Source organism: Cygnus atratus, chromosome 1, assembly GCF_013377495.2.
Source record: "Cygnus atratus isolate AKBS03 ecotype Queensland, Australia chromosome 1, CAtr_DNAZoo_HiC_assembly, whole genome shotgun sequence".
Lineage (NCBI taxonomy): Eukaryota > Metazoa > Chordata > Aves > Anseriformes > Anatidae > Cygnus > Cygnus atratus.
The window spans coordinates 3,610,466-3,636,104 of record NC_066362.1 but is presented as its reverse complement, the minus strand read 5'-3'; the positions used below and the strand labels follow the sequence as shown (position 1 = coordinate 3,636,104).

General features: G+C 44.1%; 1 protein-coding gene across 1 annotated transcript in view; it reads right to left on the bottom strand.

The window, feature by feature from the left end:
- The window catches only part of LOC118249468 (uncharacterized), a 118,527-nt gene that overhangs the window by 59,752 nt on the left and 33,136 nt on the right, over nt 1-25,639 (bottom strand). Inside the window, exon 3 of the mRNA XM_050708069.1 lies at nt 19,109-19,365. Coding sequence (XP_050564026.1) covers nt 19,109-19,365 — 257 coding nt within the window. The remainder of the gene's footprint in view (nt 1-19,108; nt 19,366-25,639) is intronic.

Below are 25,639 nucleotides of genomic sequence, written 5' to 3'. Positions count from 1 at the left end.
TTGTGCTTTTATTCTAGCTTCTTCATTAACTCTCAGGCCTCCATGCATTCTCTTACTCTGTTGAGTATCTGCTCGAGAGACTGGATGCTTAGTGGTAAGATTACCTGAAATCTTAATTAAGGATCTAATTCAGGATCTGGAGCTATTACTAACAAACCACCACCACTAACAGATCTATAATCTCAGTATTGAACTGTCTCTCCAAATGCCGTGCAACATTTACTAGCAGAATCTATCGCGCAAAATAAAGATTAGAGCTTCACGTCTCCCCAGCTACAGATCCGACTCCCCAGGCAGTGTTTATTTCAGAGGCTCAATAACCGTCACAAACGTGTGTGATCAAGTAGGCAGCCAACATTTACAAATTCTGTCTTAACACGTCAAAAATTCAGGGGAGCTGAGCGTCCCAGCCCTCACACCATGCACAATAACACGCGCCAGTAGAGACAGAGGAGGATGGTATTTGGAAACTTGGTACGTGCATGTAAATTTAACATTATGAAAATTGCGGTGCCTTAAGGTTATCAGCAGCGCTGCATATGTCCCAAATGCTGAATTTTGTCAAACTGCTTCCAGTACGTTTATTTTTTCCCCCGCTCAGCACTGGAGAAATCCATTTCGCAAATACAGATCCTGGTATTGTGCAACAGGCCAGGCTTAGAGGCTGGCTTTTAAGACTGTGAGACCCTCCTGCTGCTCTGGAAGAGAAGTATAACTTATCTCAGGTTGGAAAAACTGCCTTCATCACTTTTTTTTTTTTTAATTTCAGATAAATCCCGAAAAATAGCCAAGTATTTGCATTCTGCTGTCTCGTAATACCAGCTGCTGCTCAAGCTAAACAGGGAAAAAAGGCTGAAGTCATGATTTCGAAGCGGCTGCTTTTTTATTCCGTTTTTTTAGGCAGTTTTCAGCAGGGCTGAGAGTGCTCGGGGTAGGACAGCACAGCACGCAGCGATCCAAGGGCACCGCACCAGCACAAAGTAGGGCAGTGGCAACAAGAGGAACAAAACCACTGGAATTTGTAGGACAGGGTGAAAACCTATCAACGCTGTTCCACCTTCCACACAAACCAAATAAAAAAAAAGCTCTCTAGCTTGTTTTTACTCTCAGCCTAAAATGCTACAAAATACAGAACAAAACTGAGGGAAATAACTTGTTTTAAAGCATTTACTAATTACTCGAGGCTATTTTTCGTTTTACTGATTCGTGGTGATGTCCATTACCATATGAAGTTAGACGAGTTTTTTCCATGTAGATGTTTCCAGTGAAGTCAGTGGGGATTCAGCAAGGCCAGGACCACAGTATAAATAGAAATCAGAAAATAGTATTTCCATAAGAAACCACTCAGGTTTATTGGATTAGCAGGCACTTACAAGTGACTCACACTGACACAGCCTATAGTAATCCAATCTACTTGTGATAAAAAATTCAAGGGAAACCTTAAATTTAGAAAATCACCTCTGTGGATTCTCACATGGCTGGTTTTATTATACGAAATCACATTAGTTGCTCTCTCCAAACGAGAGGACAAATAAATTAAAAGATGAATTTTAGCCTTTTTTTCTACCAGGAGCGCAGTGTATTCGCAACAGGGATAGCTCCCACATGGAGCACAGCAAGAGTAGGAAAAAGAGCCGAGTAGAAGTGCTGGGCAGAATACAAGTTTCCCTGTCCCACAGTCCTGAACACACACTGTGCATCAAAAGGAGAAAAAAGAAGAAAAGCCATTAAGTTATCACACCACACTTTCAATCAAAGTAGATTTTATTAGACCTAGGATGGCAGTCATCTGATTTCTGTCTGTATATTGGTTTGGGTTTCTGACGCTGAATTTCTTGGGGGAACTATGACATCTCCCTGGGGCATGAACTCTGACTTCTCTTAATATACACTGAGGTGTTCCGGCACAGAGAAGTGCAGTATGAATGCTTTACCCAGATCCTGAAGGATGCCTTCACAGCTTTCACACCTCCTTTAAGAACAGGGCAGCAAGCATGGAGGCTGTGACTGGTATGTACCTTATTTCCATACAGATTATTTTGCAGCAATTACTTATTCTTCGATACACTACCTCTTAACACTGCCATGAAGAAAAACACTCTTTTTGCGTTACTACAATTTTGCCTTTGCAGATATAAGCAAAGACAACGATGGCCAGAGCATGGGTTCATGCACTAGAGACCTGAAATTCGGACTGTTACCTTTTATCCCCAATTACTGCAAATACCATGATTTAATACTACCTGTAAGGATACCTGAAAACCATCTATCTCATGTCGCAATCAAGGCAAAGCCCCTGATCCATACCTGGAGTTGTACATCACTGTATACAGATGAGAAAACACGCACTTTTAAGAATCAGCTGCACATTACTGAGGACCACAAAAGCTTTCCTGACTTGAAGGCTGTGGTGGCAGCTGTTATTCAGAGCACAGCAGCTCTCTCCTATACCTTCGAGTAAAGTTAGGTACGTGCTGTTGGCTTTGATCTAAGCACATCACAAGCAAGAGGCTCATCTTTATCTTTTTATACACACTTTCTACATGCATGCACTCCCACTCTCAACCAATTTCCATTAATGGCTCCTCTGCAATCCTAAAAAGCAGTATGCTTCAGCCTTGGGGTAACTAAATTAGAGGGATCTATGCTGAAGTTAAAAATCAGAGTGAAGACCAGGCACGCTCCTTCCACCACAATTGAAAATAAGCCCTCCGAGAGCCTCTGCACAGGGTAAGATTTAGAAAGGTTTAACATACTCTGCTGCTCCCATAATTTGGTCATCAGCACCTGGGGACTTGTCTAAGAACACTTAGAAAAAGGGCCAGGAACCACGCGGTAATCAAAAGTTTAGGGTCTTTGTATTGTATATGGAACAATTTGAATGTCCTGCAACCTCCTCCTAGAAGGAAAGGCAATGAGGATGATCCTAGGATGCAGGAGTGCCTAACAGATGGCAATCGTGGTGGCAAAGTGCAAGGGGACGAAGCATGATTCGGTTTGCCTGAAAGACAAGGTTAAGAAATTCCATTTTCTGTTGCAGTGAATTGTTTAAAAAAAAAAGCGTGAACTCCCTGCCCTCGTGCATTTTGTCGGATTTGTTCTTTGAGAAATTCTAGCCTCTACGTTACAGTAAAATGCTATAGAAACGTTCAAATTGCTAGATTTTGTGCTAACCCTAATTTGTAATCATTCTGGCCTTGCAACCATGGTGTGAAAGTTACTGAGCTAGACAGCTGGGAAGGGGTGGGTGTGAAGAGTGGGGGTGGTGTTGGTTTTTTTATTATTATTGCACTTCTGGTGCTCAACCCTTCCACTCTACGAAATCCATATTCAGAAGTAGGAATGAAGAAGATGCTTTTTACTTGCAGCTATTTGGTCAGATCCTAAAAGCATCTGCACCTTTAATTGCAATGAATGAATTTACCTCCCTTCAAGTTTGCTTTGGTGACTAAAGTACATGTATTTTCAGCCTGCAGCCCTGAGATAAAAAAATAGAATAAAAAAAAAATATTACACTGCTCAGAGAATTATTCTGTCCATGTAAGGCTCTACGTCTGTAATTACTGGTACCTCCTGAAAACCCTTTAAAAAAGCCCACTGAGAAATGCTTTATAATGAAACCTGTAAGAAAATTCCCTGAGCTCAAAGCACTATTACAAAATTAAAGCTTAACTGAAGTTCCATGAAATGATTGTTAGACTTTTCATGTAAACCCATGGCAAGTTTTGACTCAAGCTCTAAACCCTACTTACCTAGCATGTTCACACATAAACGCAGTGCTTCATTTCTTATCCCCAATCTGTCATAACAGCAAGATGGTTTTGCTCTGTAGTTTTCAGAACTCAGTCAAACCCAAAACTACAGCATGATTGTGGATGATGGAACTCAGCCATGTGCTACCGGAAAAAAAAAAAAAAAAAAGAAAGCAAAGCTGAGACAATCCTCAAGTTTAGTCTGCGGTTACTACCCAAGCAGGCGCTGGCCACAGCCCTGTGCCAGACCCGGATGAACGCACGCGGTCGGGTTTTATCCAGCCCCAGGCTCTACGCACGCGCTGGGTCATCGTCACGTGCTGCACCAATTTACATAGCCTTCCTACAGTCTGTAGTGTGAGGCAAGCACGTGAGAAGGACAAACTTGTGCTCAGTTTCTTGTGCAACCGCTGGTCAATTATTCAATTTTTCCCAAAGCTGCTGCTCTTACCAGTACTTTAAAGGTCACTATCATATAAAGAACTGTGAAAAGCAACACTGGGCTGGCTTATGGATCAGCTCCCAAGGTAACGTGTTCGAAGGCACTCGACGTCACTCTATTCCAGCCTCCCTGCTCCTTTCTTCAGACAGGTACAAGTTGTCTCTGTGAGAAAACACTATCTTGTGCATGTCCCATTGAAAAGCTTCATCTGTTCGACACCTGATGATTCACTCACCCACATGTTGAAGTCCACATGAAGATGACTCATTCTGTCCGCAAGAAGAATCACCTGGGATACCAAAGTCCCCTCATCTTTTCCAGAGCTGGTAAACTGCTTTCTTATGCAAAGCAAGTGGATGGCAGGCTTTCGTATTACTGCCTGTGACACAAGCAAGAGCTGGTATCAAACTGGGCCCTGGCAATTTTGTAAGTTAGATAATAATAATAAAAAAAAGAAACTTTTAAGATGACAGAATATTGGCAGAGGAAATAATAACGCTCCGTGATGACCTAGTGGTGGTTGAAGAAAACAAATGATTTTAATCCTAACAAAGTTGTCCGTGCTTCCAGAAGGAACACAGGCTACTCCTCTGGGACTTGGATGCTTTCTACCCAGAAAGGGCTCTGAAGAGGCTTCACTCTGAAGTGAATCATCTCCATGTGGACGGCCAGTGCAAGGGCAAGGGCGTATTAATGGTTTGGCTGATGACACCATCTTCCAGTGTTTATGAAACAAACCAAGCTGAATTCTCAGCTAGAACTTCACGTCCAGTTCCGATACCCACCCTGCAAAGATGCCAAAGGACTGGCAAGCATTCAAAGGAAGAGCTCAGAAAACAGTCACACTGCGATACAGGCTTCGTGATGCTGGGTCAAAGGAGCAAAGACAGTTTATTACGGAGAAGATGAGGATGTGACCCAACTTCTAGAGATACTTTGTGAATATGACAAACAGCAACCCACCCTGCAATCCTCACGGAGAAAGGCACAGCAAGATACAAAGGCTGGAAGCCGAAAGAACTCAATTTTGAAATAACTTGGTTTTTTGCTATAGCATTATTAAAGATTTAACCTTTAAAAAAGAAGTGCAAGATTTACCACTACTTGGTGAGTTCGGACTAGGCAACTTTCTAAAGGCACTCACTCTACGACCCACTTTTGTGGAAAAAAATCTCATCTTCAGTCAGATGAGGTCAGACCAGATTAGAGGCTTGGTGTAAAGACATGAAACTAAAACTTCATTAAGAGCTAGATATGAAATCATAAAATTAGCTTTGAAGTTGATTTTAATTTGTAACTGTATTGCTCTTCAATGCTTACTGCAGCACGCTGCATGAAGATGAACTGTTCCCTTTTCACTTGAAGAAAGCAGCACTTGAAAGATGGCTCTCCCCTCAGGAAACCGATCTGCAGAAGCACAGACTTGGAAAACGCCTGATCCACTGCTTTGCTTTCTCCTCATTACTTCAAAAAGTAACACAGAAGCTAAAGTTAAGATGGGAAAGAAAGAAAATACCATTTAGGGGAGAAACAAACGGTGACTTAAATTGAGCATTGTTAGAAAATGATGAGGAATTACGTTTCAGGAGTACATCAGTTTAGCCAAAACAAGTACCAGAGAAGAACAGGAAGACACGCTTACTGCTTTTACCACCCGAGTCCCTCTTCTCAGCCCCCCATCACCCAAACGCTTTTTATCATCATCCTTCTGTCTCTCCAGAACCTAAATTTTTGACTAACGCTGTGACAGTACTTGGCAGAACAGACATGGCTCAATAATTAGGGAATCATCTAAGCCAGAAAAGACGTTTGAGTTCATCAAGTCCAACCACCACCCCAACCCATCCCTAGACCATACCCCTTGGTGCCACATCCCCGCAGCTCCTGAATACCTCCAGCCTGCTGCAGTGCTTGAGCTCCCGCTCCACGAAGGAATTCTCCCAAATGTCCAACCTAAACCTCCCCTGACACAATGTGAGACCATTCCTCATGTCCTAATAATGCAGTAAATACAAGAGAGAGACTTTTAAGAGACATACTCCACCTACACGGCTGGTCGTGCCAGCGAGCACAGAGCCCATCTGTGACACCAGACAAGGAACACGCTGCAAGAGTGACAAAAATGCTGACAGATATCAAATGTCTTGATAAATTAGCAACAATGGAGGAGATACTGTAAGAAAGGAAGGTTGTTTCTTGCTATTGAACGAGAAAAGTAATGGGTGAAGATTTTGAACTCTGCAGTTACGAAACAACAGGATTAGGATGAAGAACAAGCAGCAGCTGACACTGTGCCCTTGCTCCATACTGAAATATTTTGTTCTGAACACTGCACTGTGAGCCGTCTAATGGCTTTCAATGAAAATTCACCAGCTCTTCTTCAGGAACTAAACAGAAAGTTGTTGCTTGAAGGTATTCGAGGTTAAATATTTCTCGGTGTTTCTGATTTCATGGCAGGCCCCACATCTGCAAAATCAGCTCTACAAGAAGGCGTGCACGCAGCAATGCCTTGCGTGACATTCAGGTAGCTCGGGAGCACAGATCACTCTCATTTTATCTCCTCCGCCACTCTACTGCACATGCTACAGGGACCTCTGAAGCTGCTCCTCTTCCCTGTCACGTGCAGCAAGGGAATTTATACAATTCAGGAAAAGGCACCCTAAGGTAACCATTTTATGTGCTTCTAATTCTGTAGTTCAAAGAAATTAAACAGAATAAAGCATAACTGACTCATTTTTAATTCTGAGTCATCCTCAATTTCTGGATTCCTGGTTCAGGCTATCTGTATTCTGGAGAAGGTATCGGAATATGGCAATTTCTAACCATCCTAAAAATAAGGCAATTTACATTTTCATTTCTGGAAGTGCAACTTACAGGCAGGCAGCAGTAATTGGTCATTATTTTCATTTTATACTGGAAAAAAATTAATAAAACCCTCTCTGTTGAATACAGTAAGAGTTTTGAACATTCAGAGCAGGTAAGATAAACCCCACTACGCTTCACATGGGATCAAGTCCCTTCCTGGCTGGTCCCGTTGAACTACAGACCTTGAACTTGGGACCTCTTTGCCTTGTTAGCAGTTCCGTTTTAGTCCATTTTAATACTCCACAAAACCCAAACGTATTCATTTTATGGAATAACTGTCAGTACCTCTTTTATTCCATGAGATTAGAGTTTAACTCCTTTAGGATACAACCCTGATTCCTAGAAAAACATGCTTTCCAGGAGCCCAGAATACTAGTATTTCTGGTGAAATTATTGCAGGAGTATTTAGCACAACGTTTCTCAATCCTGTAATTTGTTGACAAGATGTGAATTGCTCAGCATTTTTCTTAAAATTCTTGTTATCAGAATTACCAGATTACGTAAGAATCTCAAATGCCAATCATGAAACGTTTTCCAGTCTCCAAGGAAGCACAGAAATGACCAAAAATTATCTGACATCTCCCCCCACGCTCCAAAAAAAAACCAAAAACCGGCACAGAGAAAGAATTTAAAATGTTATTTATAATGTCTCATTCATTTTAATCAATCATCAAAATACTAGTGGCCTAATTGTGCCTGAATACTTGTTCAGGAATGTTGCTGACAGTTTCCATGCACTCCTGTCAGGTCTTCTTTACAGAGAGGGGAAAAAAAAGTTATTGTCTTGCATCACAGTTTTCCAGCCTTTTCAAGATTACAAGTACCTGATGTTAGCACTAAAATAAATATCTGTGGTTTTAGTGAAGCACACGAATTAAACGAAAACATTTCCATCGGAGGTCACTGCATCGACCACTGTCAGAGCAGCACACAACAAAACCGTCAGGAGCACTGCCCTCTGAAGGGCTGCGACACGCAGCGCCGGCAGTCTGCTGCTTCATCACGACCGACCCCAAACGACTGCCTGGACACAAGCAGCTGGACTCTTACCACTCCTTCACTGATGCCTACGTCAAACAGAAAACGGAGGCATCTGAGCTATGTGCTCACCATTAATGGACGTGTTTATGTGGTCTGCAGCCTCTGTTCAAATACACGTGGGCTTCCGAAGATTAACATTAAAAAGTCCAAGCCCTATAGATCAGTTAAATATTTGGGTCAAACAAGATTATAGTAAATAAAAATCAGAACTAAAGAACTTATCCTGTGCTTACAACTCTGAAAGCTGCCCAGATAAGCTCAGTTCAGTACCCAAATTTCCAGAGTTGCCTGTGCCTTTGACTCTTGGCTTACTGAGTACCAAGACACCTGTGACTACTCCTGGAATAGTATTAAAAAAAAAAAAGTCCCTTTTCAGGCCACGAGGACCAGCAGAGATGCTGCGTAACCCACGTTCACACAGCTGAGCTGCCTTTGCCAGCAGCACAGGGCAGCAGCCAAACTCCACACCAGAACCCCCTTGCATTGCCTGGGCAAGAGCTGGACGAAGCCCCGTTAACGAGCACGGCAGGGATTAGAAGTGGGATGACCACAGGACGCGGTTCAATCCCACTAAGCCCCGTTTAACTCACTGGTACAGACACAGCCGGCTTCCACACAGACTGCTAACCGCAACCTGACACAAATGGCCACAGAAGGGCTGGTTCTGCCTCAAAATCCAAGACAGCATCCACAGCAGGCTGGAGAGCTCATAATGCCAGCTTTTAAACCTCACTGGAGTGTTTTATGGAAGAAGAGTTTCGTTCACCAGTACTTCCCCAGGCGCTGAAATTGCCGAAGTTCCTTTTCTCTCCTTCCCAGCCCCTCCGCCCGAAGCCTCCAGAACACAGACATGTGGTGCAACCAACTCCGGGTCTTGTGCAGAATGAACAGGGCTCCCAAATGGATCCCTCTGATGGCATTAAAGCCCCAAACTACAGTTCTGTTAATTTATATTTTAACACAATTTGCGTGCTGGCATTACACTAGCATATGGCAGTTTATTTTATTATTTAAGTTGGAAGAGCTTTAACTGAGAGCAGCAGCATCATTAAAAAATCACTTATATACAAAACCAAGCCTTTCTTGTTCTTAAAGTGAGTTAGACCCAAGTCTTTAGGACGCTGATCCTCTTCTACCAAGACAAATACCACTCCAAATCGAGCACCAATTTTCCTCTGCACAATTACCTTTAGGCTGCTTTTTCATGGCAGAACACCAAGGAAAAACAACTACGAAGGAAGCCAGAGTTCCCTGTTTAGAACAACGATCATAAAAAGAAGAGTAAGTCCTGCTACCTGCCGTCTGAAATTACTCCTGCAATTAAGAGACTCTGCCTTTAGCTCTCTGAAAATCAGACATCCAGATGAGACTGATCACGAGGACCCTTCCCTTCCTCATTATGTGGCTGGATCAGTTGGGTACAGCCTTTCACAGTGCAGGTTAGACGAGATGAAATCCTCAGCTCCAGAGGACCCAGAGCTCTGACATCTGCAGAGATATTTGCATTACAAACCTTAGAAGAAGTTACCGTAAACAAGACACGAATTGTATCACTGCCAGCAACACCTCAGCACAATCTGTAATCCTGCAGTAAGTGCCCAAAACAGAAAATACTAGAAACACCATTACTGAAATAACCTTGGGACCCTACAGAAGGTAAAATCAGACAATTTGAAGGAAATAACAATTTCTGAGTGAGCAGAACCCTGACTATTCACTGACTGCTGAGCAGTCCAGCCTCATACTTCAGACTGTGCAGAGTTAACCTGATTTTTTTGCAGGCCTCAGTAACAGCAAGAAATCCTTACCACTGATTTCAGTGAGATCTATGCATAAGAACTATCAATTCATTTCCTTGAGAATCAGAATGAGAAGTCCTCAGCAACTGAGCTGGAAGTTAACATATCCCAAAGAAATTTAAACATTCTCCTACAAACCGCATGCGAGTCCTCTTTTCAAAATGACTAATCCAACCCAAATACTCTTCAAGCCCTCATTGTCGAACAGACAACTCCCTGTGCGAGTATTCTCCGAGACCACAAAAATTTCATGTTAATTTTTCTTAATTCCTGGCAGGCATTAAGTAAAAAACACCCTTCATCTTCTCAGTCCTGATACCATTCCTGAGCGTTTGTGTTTAATCCGCGTCTACTTGATGGGAATGAATTAGGAGAGTGGTATTGGCATCCTTCGGGTCCCCAGAAAATCCTACCTTTCCCCGAATTCACCCCCTGACAAGAGATCAGAGGATGTCACCAGTATCATCACCTGCTCTCAGCCCCAGCCCTGGCATGGCGTGGTGGGCAGAGGAGTGTGCTCACCCTGCCAGAAACCGAGAGCAGCTACCCTGCAGCTGAAATAAACCCCGGCAGCACGTTATGTAATCTACATAGTTTTTAGACCCGTCTGCCTGGTCGTGAAGCTCAAGGCTGAGGAAGCTGCAGACAGAGCAAAAGGGAACAGAAAAAGTTCGTGAACCTCAGCCCCGAGGCTGCTTACGAGTCTGTGTGCGCAGACTTACGTGGTACTGTCCATTCACCCACACAAACCTGAGCCTGTTCTCATCCTGCCGAAGGTAAAGCACCACAAAATTTCCAGCCACTCAGATCAGTCACTTGGATGAACAATCACCAACAACCAGTATGCTAAAAGATACGCTCAAAAGGTTATTTTTTGGGTAGCGTATGAATAACTCCAGACTGACACAAACTCATCTTAAAAACTCAAGAACAACTCAGCTGTTGCGCTGCCGGTGACCATACAGTGCGAAGTGCTAATACTCAAATTAAACCTGACCTTTAAGGATGGATTCAGCTCAGCTCATTGCTTTCGTTAAAAATGGAGTTTTTTCTCATTCACTAAAGCACTTGCTAAAACTGCACTTCTAAAGAACATCTGAGCCTTATCGCAGAATCCCAGACTGGTTTGGGTTGGAAAGGACCTCAAAACCCATCTGATTCCAGCCCCCTGCCATGACAGGGACACCTCCCACCAGCCCAGGCTGCCCCCAGCCCCATCCAGCCTGGCCTTGGGCACTGCCAGGGATGGGGCAGCCCCAGCTCCTCTGGGCAGCCTGGGCCAGGGCCTCATCGCCCTCAGAGGGAAGAATTTCATTCTAATATCTTATCTAAATCTACCTTTTTTTTTTTTGTTTAAAGCCATCACCCCTTGTCTTATCCCTACACCCCCAACAAAGGGTCCCTCCCCAGCTCTCCTGCAGCCCCTTCAGGCACTGGCAGGTTGTTCTAAGGTCTCCCTGAAGCCTTCTCTTCTCCATCTTACCCTGGCCATCCAACACTAACAGAAGAACTGCCCTGGCAATACTCCTATCTTCGTGACTTGAAAGAAAAGATCTGTTTTTCAGAGGGCTCAGGTTAAGCAATGCGAACACCAGGTTGCCAGGGCATTGGCTAACCACTCCTGAAGGTGACAGCTGAGGCCACCACATCCTCGTCACACCTCAGCCACCCAATTCACAATTTACACAGGGCAGCATTGCTGCTACCTTCAGTGTGGACACAGAAAATAAATAGGTATCACTAGAACCATAAGCTCTACCTGACCACAGCCCTGGGCTGCAGGCTTTTCGATTAGATTTATTTTTCAAGGAAGTGATAAAAATTGACAAAATTCTGAACCATCCAAATCACAACACGGTGTGCCTTGCAATCACCATTACAACGGCTCACCAATTTACAGAACTTTATCTTCCATTTCATTCTCACTTCACCCTTTAGGGTGACCCACAAGCCTACACCTTAATTCAACCTCAGAGAGCCTGCAGCCTTCTTGCCGCGCTGCAGAGCTCCACATCACACAACCTTCCTCAAGCACCACGTTGACTGACGACCGCTCTCCAGAAGTGACAGCACTCGCCAATCCAAAGGACTGAAATGCCAGGACAGGATTTAATCGACCTCATGTAGGTGTCTGCAATGGATTTACAGGCTTTGTGAGTGTTTAACACCCCACTGGAGCCACTGCAGAGCCATCAGCCTGGCGGAGTCCAGGCAGCAACACGTGTCTGACCACAAGGAGATGTTTACGTAGGGTGAGCCAAATTGCTCTTTCACCTTCTCTGTTTGGGGACAGGATTTGCTGTTTAACATCACCCTCTGGCCATTTCCAATAGCATATTCCAGCAGGAATAGTAGGATATTCCAGCAGGACTAGGGATGCAACCCCATAAAGAACATTTTCCCAATAGCTTCTACGTCACCTTGACTGACCTGAGTACCTCAATGTGCACGACAGCTCACGAAGCTCAGAGATACCTCTTCCTTCCAACAAAAGCACCGTAAGCAAGAGAAGATACGTAAACAAGCCCCGCAGGAAGGAGCAGCTCCCCAGTTCCCCATACACCGCTCTCAGCCCGAGGCCGGAGATGACCATCGTGGTCCCATGAAGGCAGCTGACAGCTACCGGTGACAAACGTCATCCCTTGAGATTCAAGTGGCTGAACTGTAGGATTTCAGGGACAGACAAGTTCTCAATATTGTCAATGGGACGTAAACATAACATTTTTAAGATACCATTTACTACCGCTTCTTCAAACAACTCTTAGAACCCACAACAGAAGCAAGGTCTTCTTATTAACAGTTAATTAACATGCTAAAGACATAGCCATTTCCACAGAGACACACAAAAGTCTACTCCTATAAAAATCCATACTGTCATTTAACGTAACCATTAATTATGCTGAAGATGATTCAATGTGAGAACACAGGTCTATTGAGGAGAAAATATTAAGTAAATCTAAGTGAAGTTCTTCTCAGCCTTTTTTTTTTCCCCAGCTAGTTATTATACAGTGTGACTGGGAGAGTAAACAGAAGATGAAGTTCAAGTAGATAAATGCAAGGTCCAGTATCTGGGAAAAAAAAATAACTACACACAGAAGATAAAGGGTTCTAAATTAGTTTTTCCTCATTAGTAAAGACCTTGAAGTCACTAAGGATAGCTTTTTGAAAACACAGCTTTCACAGTGGTTGATAGCAGCAGCAGTGAGAACGCAAGCAGGAATTCAGAGGTCATTAGGCAGGGAACAGAGACCGAAGGAGGGAGCAGCAGTGTGCGGTACATCCATCTGCTGCACGGTCGTACCGCGAGCTCTGCGTGCTGTTTGGTGCCCCCACCTTAGGAAGGGGTAACACTGGTACGAAGAACAGCAATGAGCAGCATTAGGGAACAAATTCCATATGAGGAGCGATGACAGCAGCCTGCAAACGTTCCTCAGGGCAAGGGAGGGGATTGTCCCCCTCTGCTCTGCTCTCGTGAGGCCCCACCTGGAGCCTGCGTTCAGCTCTGAGCCCCAGCACCAGGACAGGGACGTGTCAGAGCGAGGCCAGAGGAGGCCACGAGGATGTTGAAGGGGCTGGAGCCCCTCTGCTGTGGGGCCAGGCTGAGGGAGCTGGGGGTGCTCAGCCTGGAGAAGAGAAGGCTCCGGGGAGAGCTCCCAGCAGGCTGCCAGGGCCTGAAGGGGCTGCAGGAGAGCTGGGGAGGGACTCTGTGGGGTAGGGTGGTGGTGGTGACAGGACAGGGGGAATGGCTTTAAACTAAAAGAGGAGGGATTTAGATTGGATATAAGGAAGAAATTCTTCCCTCTGAGGGAGGTGAGGCCCTGGCCCAGGCTGCCCAGAGGAGCTGGGGGTGCCCCATCCCTGGCAGTGCCCAAGGCCAGGCTGGATGGGGCTGGGGGCAGCCTGGGCTGCTGGGAGGTGTCCCTGAACTTAGAAACATTATGAACATTAGAAAACAAGAACAACTCATAGTTCTGCTGTTAATGTAATTTTCCACAGTTACCCACCTAAAACCAGTGTACCTTTAGACTTGTGGAGATTCACCCAACTGCTCAATTTACCTTCTTCAGCGCTGTTTCGTATATACTGCTAATGCAGAGTGATAAACCAGTACGTCCTGAACAAGCTGTTTTTGAGAACAGAACTTCAGAAAATGAAAACTGCTGCACTGTGAACAAAGAGCACTTTAAAAAGCCATCGTCCTCCATCATCAAAAAAGGTGAATCCCTTCCCTGTCACGTCTTTCAAAGGTGAAATTACAAATATGTTGCTGATGGAGAACGATAACGTATCTTATAAACGCAATCAGCATTCCTACAAAAATGTTAGTGATGATTCCACTTGGAGAAGACTACCACAACACAGATGTATAAACTCAACCGTGTCACGTGCCCAAGTGGGCATTTGCTAGGACTTGGTACAATCATGGTTGCTCCTGTCCACCCCCAGATTCCCACAGGGATCTGTGCTGGGATCTGCTCCCAGCACTGTTCAATTAACTCAGAAATGACATGGAACGAGCTCAATAAATGCTATCTGTTGATGATACTAAGTCACGGTAGCGAAGACAGTAAACGTGCAGGAAAACTGAAGAAAGACTGCAAACAGATTACTGACTGGGCAATAAACTACATTGATGAAATTCATAAAGTCAATGAAATTAAGTGTGAAGTAAGGTACCCGGTGGAGGGGGAATACAGGTCAAGAGGCTTTAAATTGAGTCTCGACTTAAGCCAGATGAGCTCTAGAAAATTATGATTGCCATGGGGAGAGTAAATAGAGATTCATCGTTTACCTCTCTTCCAGTACAAGCAGTAGGCATTAAAGGGAGTTCAGAAGAACATGGGACTTCATTCACTACACTGCCACGTTAGTCAAGCTATGGAACTACAGAGTATCACATTTCCTGAAACTTATCCTGGCTTGAAGGGAATATTTAAGAAGGTGAGAAGACAAATCAAGTGAACATTATAAAAGAGACATCCGGCTCAGTAAACTCCTGCACTCCCCATGTCTGAAGACCGAAGGGTGTGCGCAAGGAGCATCACGCGTTTTTCTTCTGTTCCTGCAGTGCTCAGTTACCCACCTTTGGACTCTGCTAGAGACAAACACTGCTCTAGGCGGGTGTATGAGAACAGCTGCTCTCTAGTCTTATGTTCATTACCTCTCCAAGAGTCATTTTGCCTAGCACAGGTACAATGTCCTGACAAATTGTCAGGTGTTAGTATCTCTTCCTACCTTGTTAAAAATACCTAAGTGTTCACTGTGTGTAGTAATTTAAAGCCGTGTTTCACCCCTCTACCAAGTACAATTCAGTAATTCTGAAGTGTTATTTTTTTAATTGCACACAACCTAACGTGAGGAATTAAATTCACAAATAGGGAGTTGGAAGTACACACAAATACCAACAAGACCATTGCTAAGAAACATTTTGGTAGTTATTTCGCTGGTTGCAAAGGGAGTTAAACCGGTCCCAGAACAAGAGAGGACTGACCTTTCCATTCTGTCCTGCACAATTTGTCAGGGGAAGTCCTCTGAACTACACCGAAATAATATATCCACAATGCACGGTAGCAACGGCTGGCAGGAAGAAAGGGATCTCATGACTCATCTTGAAGTTACCATCTAGTGGACAATTCTATTTGCGAGAGCATTGAAAGTGGAGTACCAATTCGACCCTCGTAAGGCATTCATCCACACAAGCACCCTGGCTGTGAAGGTTGTGTTTGCTGTCCCTGTAACTGCCCTCCCAGCAGCAGCCTGGCACTCGAAGGCAACGCAGGATACAGGGGAGCACAACACATTTTTACTGGGGTTTCTGATTTTGATGGGGGTGCTGATGGGCAAAAATAGCATCCTGTATTGATGCACCTGGAAAATTTCCTTCATCATTTCTGGGCAGCTCATTTTAACTCTCTTCTGATCTCTGAGGAGCCAAAGACGAAAGAGATGGTCCTAAAAACCTTGGGATACGTGACTTTACATAGCATCACCATGACCAATATTCCCAGAGACTACTGAGCACCTTTTCTACAACACCTTGGTGAGACCTTGACGTGTCTGCCCAGCCTGATACGCCCTAAAACCCCCATCAGAAATGTAGATATTAGGTGTCCAGAGAAAGCCTAGGCAAACGGTTCAATTCCTTGCTGGAGTTCCCTATTCCAAGAAGCGGAAGGCGTTTGTTGCTCAACACTCTTTTCCCTACGAGCCCTACATTTTCACTCTTGACTCCCATTGGCAGAAGGAAAATTCCCTTTGAAAACTCCCAACCCCAAAAATCACCTTGATTTCCAACCAGCCAGAAGAAAGCTCTCTCTTCTAGGAAACAGTCCCACTGACATGACAAAACCAACGCGCATTTTAGTGATCCGTCTAGAGACCCACACTGTAACTGACTCCTTTGATACAGTTGTGCCAGCAGCACAGAAATAGGAAAAAAAAAGCGTACATTAACTGGACCAAATATTTTTTAAGAGCATTACCATATGACTCATTTGTACTTTTTTTTCTTTCCAGAGGAGCTCAAATTACCCCAACGTGCAAAGTAATATCAATCGTCTGTTACAGAAGAGCAGCACAAAGAAAATTTCACTTGTTCTAGGTGCATATAGCACTAATTCTTAATAACCAAGACTGCAAAAACGAATCCTACATTGCCATGTACTGAACCACTTAAAAAAAAAAAAATCAGGATTGCTGAACAAATCACAGCTTTTAAGTTTTTACTCCCCTTCAGTCCTGTAAAATATCTCAAGGATAACAATTAGCAAAATGTAAACTATACACACAAGATTAGAAATTCTGCCCAGCCGCTCTATTTTCTTTCACACAGCCCAGATGCCTAAATTTAGCATGCATGTTTTTATTTCTAATAGAAACTATGTTAACAAACTCCATGCAGCTCTCCGGTATCCTTGACATTGAACCGCATTATCCCAAGTCTGGAAGAATTGCCAGGGTCAATTGTCTGAGCTGGGAATAACTGGGTTGTACCGGTAACCAAGCTCAAATCCACTTACCCTATTTCTGGATTAGGAATGAAATCCCAGAATGGCTTGGGTTGGAAGGTATCTCAAAGCCCATCTAATTCCACCACCCTGCCACGTGTACCGATACTTTCCGCTAGACCACGTTGCTTGAATACGAAGAAAAAAAGTGGTTGTACACAGGTCATACATATTAAAGACAATTGCACACACAAAGTTTCCCATCTAGGTTGAAGTAATGGTCTGTGCTGAGCCATCAATGTAAAGAGCAGTGCCTCTAAAATCTAAGTCTTCCCTTTGGAGGAGGTCTGGTACAGGTACCTTCGGGAGCTACCCACCTTCTCTGCTTTCCACCATCAGCTTCAGCACTGCCTACGAGTTTGAGATTCATGAGAACAATCTCACCCACACTATTTGAGGAGAAACAGAAAAAGTGAGGTACTTGCGTAACGGCCAGGGTGTTTTCAAGAAGCGTCCAGGAGGGAACTTCTCCTCCGTGCACACTCATGGGAATACTGGCCTACTTCATGGGATTACTACCTAGCTCTTGCATTAGTCTTAGACACACACAGGCGTACGCTCTTTCCCAAGTACACACTTCATCTTTCAGACTTACTCATGGTTCTTGGAAAGCAGAAGATTTGGATCCAGACATACACGCACACCCCCATTGACACGCGGTTCAGGTAGAGTTAGGCAATCATATTCCCCATGCCTGCTGCAGATACTTTGCCAGCACATTCCTTTCATATGGGAAAACAGTATTTTTTTCCCAAAACAAACAAAAAATCCAACAAAACCAAACCAAACAAACAATAAGCCACCTTTTCCTCAGCTGTATACTGAAAAAAGTGAACAGCCAGAAGAATCACTTCAGAAGGCAATCAACTTAGCAGTTAAGCCACAGTGACAGCAAAACTGAAATTGCCAGCTAAGCATTAGGGTTTATAAGTACAGTTGCACTCAGATACCACCTACAAATATTACTTCTGAGATTCTGTAGGAGCTTGACTATGTAACAGTGGTTACTAGAGAGGTTGGGCATCTATTTGTATTCCCTCACATCACAAAGCTGCCATCAAGCAATCCGTATTTCTTCTTGGACCCACCGTATCTAAAAACAATGATCCTCTTGTGCTGTGAAAGGGATGGAATGTGAAATCCCATCCACATCCGAACAGAATCCCACAAACATCTTGGCAGTAAAAATTGATTATGTAAAGCCCAGATGGTATCCCAAATATTTCTACTTGAAAATTCAGAGATCATTTTTTTGCTGAAATAAATGACACAAAAGTATCACGCCTAAAATTAACTGCACAAAAGCATTAAGCTAGGTAACCAGACTTAACTGAGCAGTTATGTGGACTATGAGAAGAACGTGAATGTGGCTTTCCCCATTTAACTTCATTGTCAGAAATGAACAATATTTTTCTATTCAAATGTACTTGAATGACTGGCAGAGAAGAAGATATAATAAGCAGATACATCCAGCAACATATTATACTTAAAGAATAAGGTTTCCAGTTCCATCTAGAGCGCAAGAGCTTTCCATAAACTTTTGTAGCCAGGTTTCAAACGTGCAGAACTCAATTTGGTATTTTTGTTTTATTTGGTATTCTAACAGAGTTCTTTTCTTTACCGTTTGGTCTCCTATCGTGCAATTTCAGCTCTGATTCTGGCTTAAAAATGGTTTTAGCTACTGCTTCACCCAGGAGTCTAAACCTGCTTAACAGTTCAGTTCCAATATCAACTTAATTGCTGCATACCCTTTATTAGGCTACGGGATAAAGATCGATCCTCGATTCTGTCATTTTTCTGCGAGCCCACTCCTATACTCCTTTTATATCCATCACTCCACTGAATGCCAAAGAAATCTCAGTGCACTTGGCATGAAGGCTCCACTTCCTATATTTATGCTCCCACTAATGTACGCTCCATTTTAGTCCTTACCAGCTTAAAATCGTCTGTGAGGCAAGACAGCAAAAACTGCAACACAGTTCATGCAAATGTTTTACTTGCATGAAATACTGTTCACCCACATTGCTTTTCCATCATCATCTTCCTCTTAGATTTTCTGTTTGAATATACCCCAAAATTAATAGTAAACAATCTACAGTCACTTTGTGAAGTCAACGGCATATGGTCACATTAGGACTGTTACTCCTACGCCAACTTTCAGCATCTCCAGATAATAAATCAGTACTCTTTTAATTGTACTACCTTAACTTTGCTGGCAGAGACACATTTGATTCTTCATAACAGATGAAAATGAAGTGCTCTCTCCCGGCAAGAATTCCGTATCTTTGGCACACTAACGCTTCATCCTTTTTAATTATTCCACAGGTGGTTGCCTTGGAAACTGCCAAGCAGCTCTTGGATTTGAGGGATCCAGCATGAGAAAGTAAGAAGCCTTTGCAGCCACAGCATTCGGATCCATGGCGGCTGCAGCGATAGGGCCACAGAACAGTCAGGAAAACCTGAAAGAGAGGGGAAAAAATGAACAGAGTTATATTGCTCAATTCTTTAAAAATACAATGCAATTCATGTAGATAACCCCTCCGCAGCGGATGTGAAGCAGGCTTTACCACTCAGGCAGCCTTCCAGCACAGCGTTTCACCTCAGAGAGGACAGCACTGAAATGCTGATGCCGGAGGAGCTCACTAGCTCAGCTTTCAAGATCAGGCAGCTCGAGATTTTCCTCAGCTCCAACAGACTTTCCTCAGCGTCTGGTCAAACTGCCTGAAATTCAGTGCTATTGTTTTTCTTTGAATAAAAATAGAGTTAACTATAAATAGATTTCATCACGAATGCTGAATCATTGTACATTGTATCATACAGCTAATAGCTTCAAACTTCATTTAGGCTTTAAAACCAGAACCGACTTTGCTTAAAACACAATTAAAACCCCAGCAGAGCACACAGGATTTAAATGCACAGAAAATTCTCCTTCCCTTATTTCTTATTAGTTCAAAAGCTGAACATTTGCCATTAAAAACACAAACAAACCAAGCAAAAATTTGAAAACAAGAAAACAAAACCTAATTACATTTCCTATTGCTGGTCAAAGTTCTGAATTGTGATTATTCAAAAATATTTTGTTTCATTGTTTTCTCATGTTCAATTTGTTAACAACAAATAATTAATAGCAAGACTTCTAAAAATAATTTCCCTAAAGCTATCAGTCACGCAAACGATCACTCCAGCACCCAGAGCCTGTCTCTAATAATACATCCAAGCTAACAGCACTCCCTCAAGGCTCACTTGAACGTATTCTGACTTGCAATATTAACAAGTACCCTGGCACGACCTCCTCTAAGGCAGAGACATGGAGGCAGATTTGCCTTCACCTTTCCATAACAAGACACCTAAAAGTCACAATAATATGTTTAATACTAGACCCAGTTTTTAACAAGAAGGAGGCAGTACGTATTTATTTCACAAAGAAAACTGAAGTGAGGTAACAGAAGCGGAAGGGCCTGTGCACAATCCTGCACAGTACCCACTGTGTCCTTCCCGGCAGGTCCTCTCCTTCAGGTTGCTCTCAGGCCTTGCTCAGCACCTTTCTGACCAGCAGAGCCCACCACGAGGCCCGCTCCAGCCCCGCCTCAAAACCCAACCAACCGAAGTGGTTCTGTGCTATCCCTTCCCTTTCTGTTGTCCTCCCTTACAGCACTCCCGGCAGGCACTTCCGAAGCCACAGTAAGTCTCAGAACCACTTGAAACTCCTTTTTTAACTTGCTAACCAAACTGTACTGCCTCCACCCCTCTTTCTTAGCTTCCTGATTCACTGTCTTGACTGCAAGTTAAACTGGGAAACCACTTCCATTCTCTCCCAGCTTCCCTTCCTTGTCCAACCTCACCGAGGACAAAACACATTTAAGAAGCCCTCTGCAGGTCGCCTCCTTCCCGATGGCTACAAGAACTGCTGTCTTCTTTTCAGCAGTTCATAGCAGTTCCAGAAGTGAGACTTTTTAATCATTTTTTGGACACAATTTAGGATTAACATGGGTTTTCTCAACTCTCCTGTCCCACCAGCCCGGGACGTGCTTGCCATGTACCTCCATCCTCTCCCCAAACTTTCCTCTTCAGTCAGTCACGTTTGGTTCACATCTTCTAGGGATTCCCTCTGAAGAAACGGCACGCCAAAATACTGTGAAATATTGAGATCTTTTCTTTTTCTTCCTCTTCACATTAATGGATATTGCGTAGATAGACCTCCTGCATGTCCTGTTACTGCGATAGGAGACCCGTCTCTTTTCTGTTTCCCTAGAGTGTCTCTAACAGAGATCCGGTCTCCAAAGCCTCGAAGTGACCCCTTTACCACAAAGGGCTACTTTTCTTTCCAGGAAAGGTGGATTCTCTTCCTTACCTCAAGCATCTTGACACTACTCTCAAGCACTTCTCACCCTGTACTCATCAGGTCATTTGGATGCTCCTCACAGGGAAGACACATGAATTTCAGCCTACAATACGCTCAACAAGAATGCTGACTTCTTGCTGTTCTGATCCGGATCTGGTACATGACCAATTCCCCCATTTTAGTCCTTCTAATCCACTTGAACATCACAGAGATGGTCCCAGAAACGGGGCATCCAGTTTTCAAGAGGTGCTAATGCCTCCCATTTTCATTTGCCTTACACTCAGAGCAGTATCACTGAGGTTACTCCGAACTTGTGTCACAAGGCTTCTTCTACCTTGATTTAATCTTAAACCCTTCTCAAGATGTGCCTCTGTAAGATGACTTTTAAAGTCCTTTCCTGTAGTAGCTGATGGAGCTGGTGCACCATCCCACAGCATACAAATCCTTCCAAAGGCTGTAAGAGATGCCTTGAAAGCTTTTTGTGTTATTTATGTATTTTGGAACCCATTTTAACATATACTCATGTTGTACGTATTTATTTTAACACAGAATCTTCCTGTGATCAACTCCACAGTTCAGTGGCTTACCTCTGCCCATATTCCTCCTGCCCAAGCTTCTCAATCCCACTGCAGTCTCTGTTCACCCAGTGCTCTCGGGTTTGTCTTGCTGCTCCCTACAGACAAAGGTATCGGAGCCACCAGATGAACCCAATCCCTGCCTCTGATTTCTTTCAGGTTCTACAAAGTCCTTCCCTCTCGGGTGCTATGAAGACACCCAGATCAGCAGCTCCACTAGCTGGCTTTCTTCAGCCCTTTGAAGAAAGATTCCACATTCTCTGCCGCTGCTCCCTAGACTTGAAGGAGTATTTCCATCCTACTGTTTCTCCAATATATAAAGGAAGTAACAGAACCTCCTGTCCCACTCTTGAGAGGACACACAGACACAGATTTCTAGGTTGGAAGAGACCTCAAGATCATCGAGTCCAACCTCCGACCTAACACTAAGTACTCCACTAAACCATATCGCTAAGCTCTACATCTAAACATCTTTTAAAGACCTCCAGGGATGGTGACTCCACCACCTCCCTGGGCAGCCCGTTCCAATGCTTAATAACCCTTTCGGTAAAGAAGTACTTCCTAACATCCAACCTAAAACTCCCCTGTCGCAACTTTCGCCCATTCCCCCTCGTCCTGTCACCAGGCACGTGGGAGAACAGACCAACCCCCACCTCTCTACAGCCTCCTTTAAGGTAACTGTAGAGAGCGATAAGGTCGCCCCTGAGCCTCCTCTTCTCCAGGCTGAACAAGCCCAGCTCCCTCAGCCGCTCCTCGTAAGACTTGTTCTCCAGACCCCTCACCAGCTTGGTCGCCCTTCTCTGGACTCGCTCGAGCACGTCCATGTCCTTCCTGTAGCGAGGGGCCCAAAACTGAACACAGCACTCAAGGTGCGGCCTCACCAGAGCCGAGTACAGGGGCACAATCACCTCCCTAGCCCTGCTGGCCACACTGCTTCTTATACAGGCCAGGATGCTGTTGGCCTTCTTGGCCACCTGAGCACACTGCTGGCTCATATTCAGCCGACTCTCAACCAATACTCCCAGGTCCTTCTCGGCCAGGCAGCTTTCCAGCCACTCATCTCCCAGCCTGTAGCTCTGCTTGGGGTTGTTGCGCCCCAGGTGCAGGACCCGGCACTTGGCCTTGTTGAACTTCATACAGTTGACCTCAGCCCATCGCTCCAGCCTATCCAGATCCTCCTGCAGAGCCTTCCTGCCCTCGAGCAGATCGACACACGCACTTAGCTTGGTGTCATCTGCAAACTTACTGAGGGTGCACTGGACGCCCTCATCCAGATCATCGATAAAGATATTAAAGAGGACCGGCCCCAGTACCGAGCCCTGGGGGACACAGCCTTGCTCATCTCCCAGCGTAAGCGCTCAGCACAGAGCTGCCTTCGGATTCGCATCTCGTCTCTAACAACACTGTGACAAGCCCCTGAGGCACCGAGTGCTTGGAGGAGCTGCCTGCGCTTCTCTTGAGAGTCGAACACCCTCAGAACACTAAAAGCACTGCAGGCCCTGGAGCGAGGTGTTACTAGAAAGATGCATAAAGCGCAGAACTCTTGAACAGCTGCAAGTAAAAGCAAGATGAAGAAAAAGCTTTTAAGCAACTTCCTAGCTTTCAAGCTTGTTCGCAAGCCATTAGCGACCTGAACTTGCAAAATCCCCTAGGCATCCCTGGAGGAGAAGTCCGTCTTTCCAAATCTGAGCCCTTGCTGAGTCTGTTCCATCTTCTCGGCAGCCTCCCTTGCTCACACAGGCTCCGTTCTCATCAGTCTCTACCCTGTCCTCAGAAAAGATGCCCCAAGAGCTGTGCTCAGGTGCCCTCAGGGAAGGGAAATGTTCCACCTAGCAGGGACTTCCACCTGACAGAGGGGAGTGCAACCTCCAATTCAAATGCAACTCATGACACATCCTGCCTTGGGGTTTTCAGAAAGAACCAGGGAAGGTCAGGCTGCCGCAACCTGAACCAACGAGGTTTGAGTTAACTCCCTTTTTCCTCTTTGGAAATTCCAGTTTAGCTCACATCAGCAGGGTACATTCAAGCTAGGACCACGCTTCTAAATGTCCAGTTCTTTGTTTTGTTCATGGTCTCACCCACAGCCCTGTGGTGGGTTTGGAAAATCTACTGACCATCTTTTACCAGGTATGGAAATCAGTTTTTCTAGTTGAAGACTTCCTAGATGAAGACGTTCGCTACATACAAAACTCCTATGAACTGACATTTCTTGTGAACTCAAAAGCAAATGTTTTCTCGATATTTGCACTTTTAGCATCTGAAGTGGACACAGAAAGCTTTTACTGAGTACAAAACTTCCTTTTAATCGCATGCTTTGAACGCTTCTGAAATACATACATCATAGGTGATATATTTAATAGCAGAGAGAGGCACTGTAGTGAGAGTGAGCCTTCTGGGTTTCCTGGAAAAATAAAGTTAAAGCCTCCCACTGACTCTACAAGTACTTGAGCACAGTTCCAGTCATAATTCATCATTAAGAGTCTTTGAAGAAGAAAAACGGATGTGTTTATTTCAGCACTGTTTAATGGTTATCCATTCTTGTATCATTTATTTCCACCTAGATGCAAGTTAAATGGTATTTTAGCAAGATCTGTCAAACTCGGATGTCATTTTTGAGAAAGCTTGTCAATAATGTCATATGCATTACGATTTGAAATATAGTAAGGGGAAAATAAGAGCAATCTACTGAAAACTTCTATAGCTGGCAAGAATCCCCTACTTTCACAGGTTTCTGGAGAAATAAAAGACCTTGTGTTGTGAAGAAAATTATCTCCTCTTTATTGTGTTTTTTATGGTTTAATCACAAGCATTTGGTAAATAAAAAAAGAATCTCTCTCTTAAATTACAATGAAGTACGAACAACTAAATCAGACTGCAAAGCCTTCTTTAAACTGTACCACCTCCAGCAAAGATCATAACAACACTGCCATTTTACAGCTGTACCAGGCCAATAAAAATCTGCAAAATGAATACTGAAATCAAAGATGAAAAGAAAAAGTCACCTCCTGCCTTCAATAAAACCCTTAACTGAGAGTTCTAAATGAGAAATATGGGAATTTCCCCATGAAGTCACAGGTGGCCTGAAATTTTTCACCCCAGAAAGTTTCTCAAAGATTCAACCAAAAAAAGTTATATATATATATATATATATATACACACACAAAATAGGTGTAAAAGACTGATTAGAATGTAAGACACCTGGCCTGGGACACGACCACACAGCACACCTGCCAGCCAGCAGCCCCATGAAAGGCAACGGGACAGGTAACAAAGGAGGGAGGCTCTGAAGAGGAGGAGGAGCAGCAGAACATCCCCAGGACAGGCACGGCTGGGCACCCTTCGAGGAGCTTCGTTTGAGACATGCCAATTCACGTGACCACTTCAGAAACGTTTGAGTTGAACATACGCTGGCAATCGGTCAGATCTCAAGTGAAGTGGCTTCCTCATACTCCACCGAAGTGGTGGCAAGAGCTCTGACGAACCGGGCTGTTTTGAGTTCCTATGCAAGACGGAAGGATAAAATAGCCTCTGCAGCTTTGTTTATCAGTTCCCACGTGTGAAACGCGATCTGTGGCTGCTAGGAGAATCTGTGAAGATGAACTCAATGAAATAATACGCAATCAGATTATCCAAAACCAAATGCACCACAAAAGAGAAAGAAATTTTTAGTGAAGTGTTTAACTGTGCTGCCAGAAGAGATACGGTATCAGCACAGCGAATAGTGAGAAGGTAACAAATAGTGACTAGATGCTTCCTTCATTCATTCAACACTGTTGCCTAAACAATGCTGGAATCTTTTGAGAAGAAAACATAGCA